Source organism: Aythya ferina (assembly GCF_964211825.1).
Source record: "Aythya ferina genome assembly, contig: HAP1_SCAFFOLD_29, whole genome shotgun sequence".
Lineage (NCBI taxonomy): Eukaryota > Metazoa > Chordata > Aves > Anseriformes > Anatidae > Aythya > Aythya ferina.
In genome coordinates, this window is record NW_028181463.1 from 3,353,733 (window position 1) to 3,368,089 (window position 14,357).

A 14,357-nucleotide genomic window follows, 5' to 3' on the forward strand; every position below is an offset into this window, starting at 1 on the left:
TTCTGTGTTGCAAGCGCTCACTGCTGGCTCACGTCAAACCTTTTGTCCACCAGTACCCCAAGTCCTTCCCCACAAGGCTTCTCTCAATGTGTTCTTCTCTCAGTCTGTACTCATGTCCAGGATCGCCCCCACCCCAACCCGGGTGCCACAACTTGCACTTGGTCTTGTTCAACCTCATTAAGTTCACGTGGGCCCAATTCTCAAGCTTGTCCAGGTCCCTCTGGATGGCATCCCTTCCTTCTATTGTATCAACTGCATCACACCGTTTAGGGTCATTTGCAACCTTGCTGAGGGTGCACTCAATCCTACTAAGTCATTGTTGAAGATATTAAACATTTCTGGTCCCAGGACAGACCCCTGAACAACACCGCTCATCACCAGCCTCCACCTAGACATAGAACCATTACCCCTACTCTCTGGTTGTGGCCATCAAGTCAGTTTCTTTTCCACCAGGTAGTCCACCCTTCAAATCCGATATCTTTCCCATTCAGAGAGTAGTATATCATATGGGACCGTGTCTAAGGCCTTACAGAAATCCAAGTAGATGACATCAGTCAGTAGATCGTCCTTTTCTAATTGCACCATGGCTTCCAAATCCTCCTGCTTGTTTCCCATTCTGCATGCATTGGTGCAGAGGCCCATCGGCTGGGCTATGGGCCACATCACCTTTTTAGAGGAGCCCTTCTTAATTCCTATGGGATGATTCACAGGTGTTTCCCTGGTATTTGTTAAGGTTATTGGCACTCAGGGGTTCTTCTGAGTCACTTACAAGTACATCCCCTTCCCCTACCAAATCTAGTTTAAAGCCCTGCTAATGAGTCTGGCCAGCTTGCTGCCCAAAACACTATTGTCCCACTTGGTCAGGTGCATCCATATGCTGCCTCCTCCTCAGTTCCCAGTCTCTGACTGGGAGGATCGAGGAGAACACTACTTGTGATCCAGATCCCTTCAGCATCTTTCCAAGGGGCAGAAAGTCCCTTTGGATGCTTCTGAGCCTCCTTGTCATGGCCTCAGTTGTCCCTATGTGCAAGAGCAGGAATGGGTGATAGTCCGCCAGCTTGAACAAGCTCGGTAGCTTCTTTGTGATGTCACAAATACCGGCCCCAGGCGGGTAGCAAACCTCTCAAGAGAGATTGTTTGGGCAGAAAATGGGTGCATCACTGTGTGGTGTAATTGCCTGAAGTAACTAGGAAAATAAAACTAACATTCACATTTTTAAGGAAAAGGTACAGCATTGAAGAGGTTTTCAGGGTAGGGCATAACTGCATTACCTGAGCATTCCCTAGGCTTCCAACCTTAGATGCTATTGCACTGGGGAAACTTGGTGTGTTAGCCCTAAGGAACAGCACGGTGCGTAGAGTGGAGTGGAGACACCACGGCTAGGCTCTGTAATCAGGTGGGGTCTCGATTGTTCTTGTGCACAAAGCTGCACTTTTTGCCACCCTGAGCCAAAGACCTGTCATGTTTTGACAAATGCTGTACCCTAGTGTACTTTTTGCTCATTATAATACCATTATAATACCAAAACACACCTCCGTCCCAAAAGCTACCCGCCTCCAAGGTGCGACCACCCCTCACTGAGCATGCGCTCTGAATTCCTCGGAGCCTATTACTTTAAACGGAGACGGGAAAACTTTACACCAATCATAACTAAGATATGCTTGACTAGAGCCACTCAAACTCCACCTAGAAGATAGAAAATAATATAAATTGGCCCAAGAGAAAGGGGATGTTAGGGAAGATACCACCGTCAGGGGAGATACCATCCCGAGGAAATACAACATCCTTAGGACCTCCTGACTCCTGGGATCAGTCGACGGGCTGAGCCTCTCTTCCCCCCCCATTGGGACGCCTTTGGGTGACATCTGAATACTTGCTTATAAATCTCTAGAGAGTCTTTGATCCTTTTAACGCGTTTATTTCTAGGCTGCGCACCTGTGACACCTGTGGCATCTGTGACACCTGTAAACACCTGTAACACCTGTAACATCTGTAACACCTATAACACCTGTGTATTTCATGCATACTAGCTTGCTTTTGCAGACAGTCACTATTGCCGGCAATCCAAAAGAACCTGATTATCTGTTGCTGTAATAAACCATACTTGATTGCATTGTGATAGCTCTCTTTAAGTGCAACGAGGGTGAGGGTGGTTATCCGTGGTAGTTCAGTGTTCTGAATCTAACCAGACCCCCAGACGATTAATGCGTTTTTGGTGAATGTCTGAACAGACCCCCAGACCGTTAAAGCGTTGATGGTGAATGTCTGATGGGACCCCCATCAGACACAGTTAATGTGTTTTTGGTGAATGTCCGACTGGTTCAGTACTCTGAATCTGACCGGGCCCGTAACGGTTAATCAGCTACACCCCTTAACGTGACACCCTCCTGTGCTGCAGCTCTGCCTGCAGAGGAGTCAGTTCATGTTCATTGCAACCAATCTGTAGTCATCTCAAACTGTCTGAGACCTCCCAAAGACAGGGCACTGGGCACTGGAGGATTTGCAGCTCTGAAAGATCAGCTAGGATAAAACCTGAGAGGACCACAAGAATGATGTTGATGGAGTTTCTGGGCTGAAGTGTGGGAAGGGACTTTATGAAGTTCATTGATGAAATATTGATCCCTCACTGCAATGCTCTAGCAGTCTGAATCTGTAGTACAAACTGACCACCTATTTTCATGATTCTGGCCTCCACTCTACTGCGGGTATCTGCAAGCACAGGCTACAGAACAAGTCTTGCCTTTCAGGTAGTTCCTGTCTTGGCCTTCCTCTTGGAAAATCCAATCATAAATGCCATTCTCTAAAGCATTTTCTACTCGTTTCTGGAGAAACAGAGAGACCCACCCTGATAGATGCTATCAGCCATCAGATGTGCCAGCTGTAGAAGACCCCTCTGGCAACCCCACCTGCAGTGCCCTGCTGCCAGAGCCTCACGGTGTCAAGAGGCTGCAGATGTGTCCTGCCACACGCTGCCCTCTGTTGTTGCGCTCCTCAGTGCCTCCAAGCCCTCTCTCCTCTCCTCTCTGCGTGCCAGATGCAGTCAGAGCCCCCAGCCCTGCTGCACTGTGCAGAGGAGCTGCTCCTGGCCACAGCTGTCTCTCTGCACCAGGGCCCTCTTGCCACGACCTCTCTCTGTCCCACGAGCCCGGCCCAGCTCAGCAGCACAGCACCCGACCATGGCATCGTTTGCTCTGTGCCCTTGGGTTCCCTCGAGGTGTCCCCAAGGCCTCAGGGCTGACAGCTCCCCAAGGCAGCAGGGTCTCTGCTGGGGTGTGCTGACTGAAGCACACTGAACGCATCACCAACTACTCCTTGCTGAATTTGGGAGAGACTGATTTTAGAAGCGTAATTTATTCTATTAAAGTTTGATTGTCAAACATGAGTAAAACAATACCCTTCCTTAACCCGTATTCCCCCCACACTGCATGGCAGGATACCTCAGCCATGACTACCAGGGATCATTTCACTCCTCTGAACGTGTTCTAACAAAAGAGGGGGGACCAGAATGCTCTAAAAGGGTTTCCATGAAGGGAATGGGACTCTAAGACACCATTTGTTGAGTTTTCCCAGTAATCCACATTGAAGATCCTCTACCCATAGACAACTCTCGTCTTCCTCTTTCTCATGACCAGCACGGTGACTGGGATGTGGAACACCCTCATCACTGTGCTGGTGCCTGCGTCCAAGCACCTACTGATGCTTGTGGCCTTCTTCCTGAGGGAGAGTTGTCCTCCTTGCACAGCTCCAGCAGCCTGCCCCAGATGCAGGCCAGCTTCCTGGCTGGGGACAGCACCCCCTTTGCTCAGAGGTGGCAGCACTCTCAGCTGCACCTTCTGCATGACTGCAGTGCTTCCTGCTGGGGGCCATGTCCTACGGTCAGCCCTGGGCTGTATGCCACCCCTCTCCTCTGCAAGGCTCGAGAAGTGGAAGGTCTGACTCCAGAAGGCAGCTGTACCTGAACCAGGGGAATTTCTCTCATGTACAGGAATTATTTCTCCTCCTCCCAGCTCCAGCTCTGTGGCCCCAGTGTCGTAGACACCTCTTGCGTGGTTTTGCCCCATTGCTGGAGCTGTCCTGCAGTGCCAAGGTGATATTCATGGTCTTTGATTTCATAATCTACATTTTGGATCCAATCTACCTCTTCCCTCGCATACAGTTTTTATGTGCGTGCATCCTGTGTTGGTAGACTCAAGCCCTTATCCACTTGGTCTTCTGTCCTCATGGGTGTCACTGTTTCCTATGACACCATGATATCTCCATGTGAAGTGCAGAACAGTGCATAACATAAGCTACTAATACAATCAGCAAGTCAAAAATAAATAAATAAATAATAAATCAGTATCTTATTTCCTTCAAGCATTTGTTAAGGCATCTTATTTATTTATTTATTTATTTATTTATTTATTTATTGTGACTGTACAGCAATCATAACATTAGTCCACACAGGAACAGGACATACTCTTAGGCATGAACAAAATTTCTCTTTTATTGAGAAGAACTTTTGGTCTTCCTCCTCAGAGATTTTAACCAAGCCCTTTCCCAAATCATCATCATCCTCCCTGTCCGTCCTCAGGTTGCTTAGAGGTGGTGTGGGAAGGGCGAGAGAGGTACTGGTGGAGATGCAGATGTCATCATAAGACCTCTCTCAAAGACCTTGGAAAAGCCAGATATAGGAGAGGCGTTGCTCAGGATTTGGAAAAGGCAGAGGTAAAAGGCATCTTCTACAAGAAGGGTAAACAGAAAGCTGATTAAGCGTAACTAAGGATTAAAATGCCATTCTTAAATCTAGCCTTCAAATCAAATCTAAGTTAAAAGCCTCAAAACTTGTCATTATCCTAAACCTTGAGCAGGCACCTTCAGCAGAACAGCAATCCAACCCTCAATGTCCTTGCCATTCCCTTAACCCTGGAGGGTGACCTCTAATTCCTAAACATTAACCTGATCATCTAACCCTCAAAGCCCTCCACCATGCACACAGCACATCTCAGCTTCAAACCCACTCCTATCCCTATCTTCAGCTTCTTGTCCCATTGGGGCAGGGCAGGGACTGTGAGGTCCTGCAGCAGTCCCATGGCATTGGAAGAGGCATGTGAGGTGACAGGTATGTGATCAGATCAGAGGCCACAAGGAGGAGCTGGCTGGGAAGGCTGGAATGGGATCAGGTGTGCCACAGGATCTCCTGGGCCTGCAGGAGGCAATGGCTGTGAAGGAGTTCTCATTTCTACCCTTTTTAAAAATGGGAGTGATGTTTTCCTTTTTCCAGCCAGCAGGGAGTTCACCTGACTGCCAGAACTCTTCAAACATGATGGAGAGAGGCTGGACAACTACATCAGGCAGTTCCCTCAGGACCCTGGGTGGCATGTCATCAGGCCCCATAGACTTGCACGTCTTTAGTCCTTCAGGTGGACTCAAACCTGCTCTTCACTTGCAGCAGGTGGGACTTGGCCCCTCAGCCTCCATCTCTGGCTTCAGAGAAATGAAAGACTTGGGAAGCCTGACTGGGAGGGAAGACTGAGGCAAAGACGCTGTTGAGTACCTCAGCCTTCTCCATGTCTGTCATTACCAGTTCACCCTTCTCATCCATCAGAAGGGGGTACACTCTCCTTGGCCTCTCATATCTGAGCAATGTATCTATGGAATCTCTTCCTGTTATTCTTTGCATCCCTTGCCAAGCTCAGTTCCATTCATGCATTGCTTTCCTTTTCCCATCCCTCCACATCCAAAAGAGAAACATGCTTGAGGGCTTGGGAAAAGTAACCCTGAATCGACAGAAGCCATTTGGGAAAAAAAAACATGTAGGTCGGAAGCATGACTTTGTGTAGGTGCAGAGCTGATGGGCACATTGTGCAGGATGCTCCTAAAGATCTTTGTGTCCTTTTCCCTCCTGACTACAATGCCACTTCCTTCTCAGGAATGAAGGAGCCAACAGAGGTGAGACAGATACACTGAGATGGTAAATGTCATCAGAAAGCTGATCTCAAGAAGATATGGGGAGGTCAGAAGCAGCCTGGACAAGAGGCATATGAGATTATGGGGTGGTAAGAGGAGCATGGCCAGCAGAAATTAATGATTTCATAGAGGTAAAAACATTCCTGCAATGCCAATACTGCAGTAACAATGAATTAAAAAAGCCACATATGGCCCTTAATTATTTGAACCAGTAATTTTAATCCCTAAACCTAAATGCTACTACAACACTCTAAAAGGAATCAATTTTCTCTCTTGATAACCGTAATCCCTTCCCTTAAAACTAACATTAAAATGCTCTATTCAACCCTAGACTCCCTGGCAGATGTAAAACACCCGTAAACCACAGAGCTTGTCCACACCTCAACCACAGACCTGACAGCACAAGCAGAACAACAAACACTCCTACTAAAACTTTGCTTAATCTCTAACATAGTAAGTGAAAAATAGGTACCGAGGGGGCTAGAGAAAACTTAGCTTTACCTCAGGATCTCATGGCCCAGCAGGAGCAATGTGACTGTGGCAGTGACTGTGAGGTCACTTCTGTCTCTGCACTTGATAGGGCAGCAGCAGGAACGTGTCACGCAAAGGGACTGTGAGGTCACTTGTGTCTGGAGGTGGCAGGTCAGCCTTGGCTTCTCCCTGGGATCTGCACTTTTGGGCTGACATCTGGCAGTGGCCCTGCTAGGCCAGCAGAAGGCACCTGCTTGGCATGCTGACTGGGGGATCCCCTCTGCCTCCAGAGCCAGGAGGACCCAGGCAGAAAGAAGGCCCCAACATGGGTTGTCCTGTCCCTTCTGCTTGAGTCCATGAGTGGGCAGCAGCAGGCACAAGGCTTGGCTGTGTGTAGCCAAGAAGCTGCAAGGCCAGCAGCAGGCCCCTGGCTTGGAAGCTGCTGCTGAGGTGACTTGTGTGTGCTTGGCTGAGAGGCCGCAAGGAGCCTGCTGGGTTGGGATGCCTACTTCAGGAGTGGTTTCCACCCTGATGGAGCTTTCTGTGGTAGTAGGAAAGAGCAGGAGAGAAAAACTTGCCACAATGTGTGCCCAGGAATGTTGGCAATGGCCATGAGGACGAAGAAATATCCCTCAAAGGGTCGTGCTGTAGTGCCACAGGTCACCCTCTGATCAGACCATGGCTTTGTGTTTCAAGGAACAGCTGGTGAGGGTTGACAAGACATGGGAGAAAGCAAGGGATGAGAGCAAATTGGTGAACAGAGATGTTTGTCTGCAGACTTCAAGGAAATAGGACAAATTGTGGGACAACGTAGGAAAAGCTACAGAGGAGAAGGCAGAGGGTGCTGGCAAGAATGGAAGGTCCCAACAGCCCTGAAGGTTTTGTCACCTTGGCTAGAGCTTATGAGGACAGATGTTATACTCGTTGCAGTGGGGCCTCATTGATTCCTTGCAACCCTGTGCAGCACCTCAGAGGTGTCATACCACTGTTCTCATGGCATCACACTGCCCACCACATCCCACAGACCCCAGCAAGACCCTTAAGCCAGATGTGGCAGTGCAGAATCTCCCCTTCCAGAGGCTGGGGCCAGACCTTGGCTCTTCTGCATCACCAAAACCAGCCAAGACATTTCTCAGCACAGTGCTTTGCCTGTCTGCAATCATGGACTCCAATTATCTGCCCTAACAAGGCCCTGGGGAGGCTTTGTTAGTAACAGCCCTCAGTGGGGCCCATTAATACTCCAAGTCACTTCAGCTTTTCCTTCTGACTTTACTTTCTCTAGCAGTTGCATCATTCTCCTCTCAGTACCTGAACTTCACAGACTCAGCACCAAAATGCACCATGGAACACATTAAAATGCAGAAACACCTAACATCTCTTTGATAGTTTTCTTCAAGCCTTCATTCCTTTTGCAGCTAATTGCAGAGCTGCAAGATGTAATTAAGGAAGATTTCAAAGAGCAACCAATAAAAAATTTTTCTTGTTTCAAAGGCTGAATTTTGCTGCATTTCAGTTTTGAACATCATTCTCCTATTGCTATTCATCCAGGGTGACTTCTTTGGAGACCTTCATCGGGAGGAAGAGCAGAGTGTGCTGGTCTGACAGCTCCACTGCCAGCAGTGGTCTTTGTCCCTGTCAGTGCAGCCCAGCCCAGCACATGAAACCCTTTCTAAGAGAAGTCAGGGGTGTGTTCAGAAAATAATAAAAGAAAATAAAAATATAAAATAAAATAAAATAAAATAAAATAAAATAAAATAAAATAAAATAAAATAAAATAAAATAAGATTCAAATGACCATTGGATCCTGAGAAATTCAGCCTGAATCTCAGTAGACACCTAGACATCCATGGACTATATTGGGTCATCTGTGGAAAACTCAGGGTGAAAAATAAAGAAAATACATCTTTATTGGCTGTAGCTGTACCCATAAGCCTGGCCTCATTGCAGAAATTGTTCCCTTCCAGACACAGAATCCTAAATAGAGTAAAGTGAAAAGAGCTGCCCAGTCAATAGAGTAGGGCAAAGTCCTACTTCCTGTGCTATAGATGCAGAAGGCAAAAAGAATTGCATTGTGCCTGACACTACTCTGGGACGTGTCACACAGGTCAGGCAACTTTACCTTAGTGCTGACAAGTCCATCACTAAACCACGCTCCCAAGCTCTACATCTACACCTTGGCTCTCCAGTCGATGACTCAGCTCTTGGATGGCAATCAGGGAGTCTCGGTTAGCGCGATGCTGCCTCAGGTGCACCAGCATGGTAGCCATTGGCACCTGCTGTTCTTCAACCCTCAGCAAACCCCAAACAGAAGGATTCTGTGGAAGGCCAAGCAAGGTAGACAACTGGTTCATGTCCTTTATCTCCAAGGCAGCTCTGCCAAAGCCCCACCGGTGGTGCCCTCTTGGAATTCTGAATTCCCTCTCCTGAAGCAGTCTATGCCGAGGATGCACATAGCATCTGGGCCAGTCTCAATGGGGTGCTTTTGCCATTCCTTCCCAGTTCGACTCACTTCAGCCTCCAGTACAGTTAACTGTTGGGCTGCCCCTGTCACTCCAGAAATACAGGTGGGTTCTACCTCTTTCTAGCTTGATGGCATTAGGGTACTCTGTGCACCGGTCTCCAGTAGAGCCTGATACATTTGTGGGTCTGATGTGCCAAACCATCAAATATACCGAGTCCAGTAAACCCGATTGTCCCTTTCTTCCCTGCCTCCCCCTGGCTGGAAGCAGGACACCACAAGTCCTGCTCATAGTGTTCATTTATGTTGCCGGTATAGAGACCAAAGGAAACACGTCCCACCGTGGCACTGTCATCTAACAGGGCAGGGGATAGGGTGCTGACAGTCAAGGAAGGCATTTGGGTGTGGAAGGTGGGGCCCAGCAGAGACAAGGAGTCAAGGCAGTGGGGTGGGGGAGGCCAGCAGAAGCAGCCCAAGGGGTGGTGCTGCTGGTGAGGACACGTTTGTGGCAGCAGCCTGAGTGGGCAGCAGCTGTGCGCAGGCGAGGGGAGGCCAGGAAGCACATGCCAAGAGCGCTCCTGCCAGCAGAGCCAAGGCCGGGGCCGAGCCCAAGGGCAGAGGCAGGCCCAGGGCAGGGGGCTGCAAAGGCCATGCTGAGCCCCCTGCCCCTGCAGCAGCCGCCCTGGCCCTCAGCAGATGTGCTGGCCGGCACGCACAGGGAGGTGCTGGCGTGCATCAGAGAGCAGCAAGGAGGGCGCAGGAGAGGGCTGGGGCCAGGCGGGTGGCAGGGGCTGGCTGGGGGTCCCCTCTGCTGCAGCCACTGTATGCAGCATGGCAGGAGGAGGGCAGGCAGGGCTCATAGGCCCAGGGCACAGCCTAGCCCTGGGCTGTTTCTGACATCCCTGCAGCTCTCTGCAGGCTGTGGTGAGGTGACCCACAGCCTTCCTTCCTGTGCTTCCAGGGCACACGGCTGCCTCCTGCCCAGCTCACTGCCCACCATGAACGTTCAACATGGCTGTTTCCGAAGCTGGACCTTGCCCAGGGTCAGTCCACTGCAGGGGCAGAAAATGGCCCTTGTCCTGGTGACTTTTCATGGCCTTCCTCTCAATACATGCTCTTCTCGTCCTTGATCTCTTTTACTAAATACAGAGGCCTAGGGGAGCTTTTTGGTACAGACTAAGACAGAAAAAGCGTTGAGTCCTCAACCCCGTCTCTGCCTGCTGCTATGAAGTGCCTATGAGACATGGACTTGCTCTCAGGTATTTTCCTCTGACAATCTCAGCAGTGCCCGGTGACAGGACAAGACATGGGAATACATGACATTCCCCACAGGAAAACACTTTTACTCTGAGCAATACCAAGCACTGGATCATGTTTCTCCAAAAGTGGGCGAATCCCCATCACTGGAGATACCAAAGCCCAACTGGAAATGGGCCTGGGCTGCCTGGTGGAGGTGTCCATGCATGGCTAGTGGGGGTGGCTAGATGGGCTGTGGAGGTCCCCTCCAGTCTCAGTGAATCTGTCACTTTGCAATGCCTGGCAGGGATTACAAATGCCAGTAATACCTCTGCCCACAGCAGTGTTCCCTCCCCCTACCTCCACTCTCTTGCTACTTCTTTCCTTCAGGATTAGAGTCAGAAGGGACCTCTGGAGGTTTCCAGTTCTAAGATCTGCACTTAGCAGGGAGAACTTTCACATCGGATCAGGCTGCTTCTTCAGTGCTTCCTCCACCTCACTTTTGAAAGCCATACTCACAGGGGCACTGGCTGGAAGGCCAGTTCTCATTCAGTGGTGCTACAAGACAGCAGTGTGGAAGAGAAGGGAGACCAGCACCAAAACGACCATGTCCTGCTGCTGTTAGTATTCGTGGGTTCAAGAAAGCGGTGACCCTGCCTCAAAGGCTGCAGGGAGAGAGTGCCTGCCAGGGCAGTAAAGGGTAGCCCCAAAGGAGGACACCAGGGCTTTCCACCACGTTGCAGCAGGGATCTTCATTCCACAACCACTGCTGTACCTGAGAAGAGTGTATGAGAAATGAGATCCACAGATACTGACTACCTGCTGGTTCCTTTATTTAGTTAGTTACAAAGAGCTTAGCAGCACCTCTACATGAGGTCTTTGGGTTAGAAGAAAAGGTAGAAGAGGAATAGAAATATCTTAAATTTATAAAATAAAATGATAAAAATAATATTTAGCATATTGGAATAATATTGAAAAGAATGAACAATTTTTTAAATATACGAACAAAGATATTTCTGACTTGTCCACGTATATTTCAGGGAATCAGATGCAGAAGATGGGTTCCTCGTTGAAATACTGAATATTGCAATAACATCCTCAGTGCCTCCTTGAGCTCTTTATTCCTCATGCTGTAGATGAGGGGGTTCACTGCTGGAGGCACCACCGAGTACAGAAATGACACCATCAGGTCCAGGGATGGAGAGGAGATGGAGGGGGACTTCAGGTAGGAAAACATGGCAGTGCTGAGATACAGGGAGACCACGGCCAGGTGAGGGAGGCACGTGGAAAAGGCTTTGTGCTGACCCTGCACAGAGGGCATCCTCAGCACTGCCCTGAAGATCTGCACATAGGACAGCACAATGAAAACAAAAAAACCAACACCTAAACATGCACTAACCAGAAGAAACCTGACTTCCCTGAGGTAGGCATCTGAGCAGGAGAGCTTCAGGATGTGGGGGATTTCACAGAAAAACTGGTCCACAGCATTGCCGTGGCAGAGGGGAAGGGAAAATGTGTTGGCCGTGTGCAGGACAGCAATGAGAAAGCCACTGCCCCAGGCAGCTGCTGCCATCTGGGCACAAGCTCTGCTGCCCACGAGGCTCCCGTAGTGCAGGGGCTTGCAGATGGCAACGTAGCGGTCATAGGCCATGACGGTGAGGAGGAAATACTCTGCTCCAACCAAGAAGAATAAAAAGAAGACCTGTGCAACACATCCTTGATAGGAGATGGCCCTGGTGTCCCAGAGGGCATTGGCCATGGCTTTGGGCAGAGTGGTGGAGATGCAGCCCAGGTCAAGGAGGGCGAGGTTGAGGAGGAAGAAGTACATGGGGGTGTGGAGGCGGTGGTGGCAGGCTACGGCGCTGAGGATGAGGCCGTTGCCCAGGAGGGCAGCCAGGTAGATGCCCAGGAAGAGCGCGAAGTGCAGGAGCTGCAGCTCGCGCGTGTCTGCGAATGCCAGCAGGAGAATCTCTGTGATGGAGCTGACGTTGGACATCTGTTATTTCTAGTCATGAGGTCCTGTACAAGGAAGAGAAAGGCAGTGATTGTGTACCACAGACATAACTGACGAAAAACCCTTTCCATATTCTCATTTAAAATCACCAAATTATTGCCCATTTCCAGGAAGATATTTTGAAGCTCTCTTTCATTGATTCTGCCTGAGAGTGTCTCTGGGAGCAGGGGATCCTCTGTTGGCAATGGAAGAATCAGTCCTGCACTACAGCCAGAGGGAGTAGCATGGTAGCAACATGGTAGGAACTTTACTGCTGATATCAAAGAGATTTCCCCAGTTTTGCTGCTAGTTCACCCTACTGCAGAGCAGAGGTGTGGAGGTTTAGATATGTAATTATTTGTTTTGTGGTTTTGGTTGTAGCTGCCCCACCACACCGGAGAACTGTTTCTAAGGCATAAATCCTGGGCATTCTGCTGCACTCCAAGTAAAACCTTGTGGATCCTCAGAGGCAAAGACACTGTGCCTTTAGTGCAGTGTCCCTCAGAGATGACAGCCAGCCTCTCCATCAGTGCTGGTCTCAGCTGCCCTGTGAGAGCTGCAGGAAAGTTGTACTCAGTTGTTCATCTGAAAAGAACCTGAACACTGCTGAAAGCAGAGGAATCCAGGCTCAAAGTGCCCATCTCCAGACCCCTCACCTTGTCCCCATACTCACCTTTCCCCAAACACCCCGAGGGCACACCACAGCCTCTGAAACCCCCATCCCCAGCCAGCCTGCAAACAAGACCAGCAGCAGCACGGCCAGCTGGAGAAGCCAGGAGGAATGCCAGCGTGCTGCTGCCAGGGGAGGCAAGGTCAGGGAGGGACAGACGGACACTCAGCAGACCCTCCTGTGCTGCAGCTCTGCCTGCAGAAGAGTCAGTTCATGCTCACTGCAGGCAATCGGTAGTCATCTCAAATTGGCTGACACCTCCCAAAGACAGAGCACTGGGCATTGGAGGGTTCGCAGCTCCTAAAGATCAGCTAGGATAAAACCTGAGAGGACCACAATGATGATGTTGGTGTAGTCTGTGGGCTGAGGTGTGGGAAGGGACTTCATGAAGTTCATTGATGAAATATTGATCTCTCACTGCAATGCTCTAGCAGTCTCAGTCTGCAGTACAAACCTGACCACCCATTACCATGAAAATGACGCCCACTCTAACAAAATCACAGGCTACAGAAAATGTCTTGCCTTTCAGGTAGCCCCTGCCTTGGTCTTATTGTTGAAAACTCCAATCATAAATGCCATTCTCTAAAGCATTCTCTTCTCGTTTCTGGAGAAACAAAGAAACCCATCCTGACAGATGCTATCTGTAATCAGATGTGCCAGCTGTAGAAGACCCCTCTGGCAACCCCACCTGCAGTGCCCTGCTGCCAGAGCCTCACGGTGTCAAAAGCCTGCAGATGTGTCCTGCCACACGCTGCCCTCTGTTGTTGCGCTCCTCAGTGCCTCCAAGCCCTCTCTCCTTCTCTCCTCTCTGTGTGCCAGCTGCAGTCAGAGCCCCCAGACCTGCTGCACTGTGCAGAGGAGCTGCTCCTGGGCACAGCTGTCTCTCTGCAGCACGGCCCTCTTGCCACGAGCTCTCTCTGTCCCATGAGCCCGGCCCAGCTCAGCAGCACAGCACCCAACCATGGCATCGCTTGCTCTGTGCCCTTGGGCTCCCTCGAGTTGTCCCCAAGGCCTCAGGGTTGACAGCTCCCCAAGGCAGCAGGGTCTCTGCTGGGGTGTGGTGGTTGAAGAAGACTGAAGGCATCACTGACTGCTTCTCTTCTGTAGATGTCAGAGACTGATTTTTAAGTGTGATTTGTGCTGTTGGACTGTGGTTGTCAAAAATGAGTACAAATGTTTCCCTCCCTTAACCCCTATTCTGTTCCCAGTGTATTGCAGGACACATCAGCCATGACAGGCAGGGATCATTTCACCCCTCCGAACGTGTTCTGACGAAAGAGGGGAGACCAGAATGCTGTAAAAGTTTTCCATGAAGGAAATGGGGCACTAAGACACCATTCATTGAGTTTCCCTAGCTGTCCATCTGGGAGATCCTCTACCCATACACAAATATCTTCTTCCCCTGTTAATTGTCCAGCACGGTGACTGGGATGTGGAACACCCTCATCACTATGCTGGTGCCTGAAACCAAACACCTGCAGATGCTTGTGGCCTTCTTCCTGGGGGAGAGTTGTCCTCCTTGCAGAGCTCCAGCACCCTGCACAAGATGCTGGCCAGCTTCCTGGCTGGGGACAGCACCC

The 14,357-nt window shown here is 49.9% G+C and overlaps 1 protein-coding gene across 1 annotated transcript; it reads right to left on the minus strand.

Annotated features, from left to right (window-relative positions):
- Positions 1-9,982: 9,982 nt before the first annotated feature.
- LOC311427880 (olfactory receptor 14C36-like) lies at positions 9,983-12,110 on the minus strand (the record flags this gene model as incomplete). Its single annotated transcript, XM_084539468.1, has 2 exons — positions 9,983-10,054; positions 11,220-12,110. The coding sequence occupies 2 exons, from the start codon at positions 12,108-12,110 to the stop codon at positions 9,983-9,985; spliced, it is 963 nt and encodes a 320-aa protein (XP_084395594.1).
- Between the last annotated feature and the right edge of the window lie 2,247 nt (positions 12,111-14,357).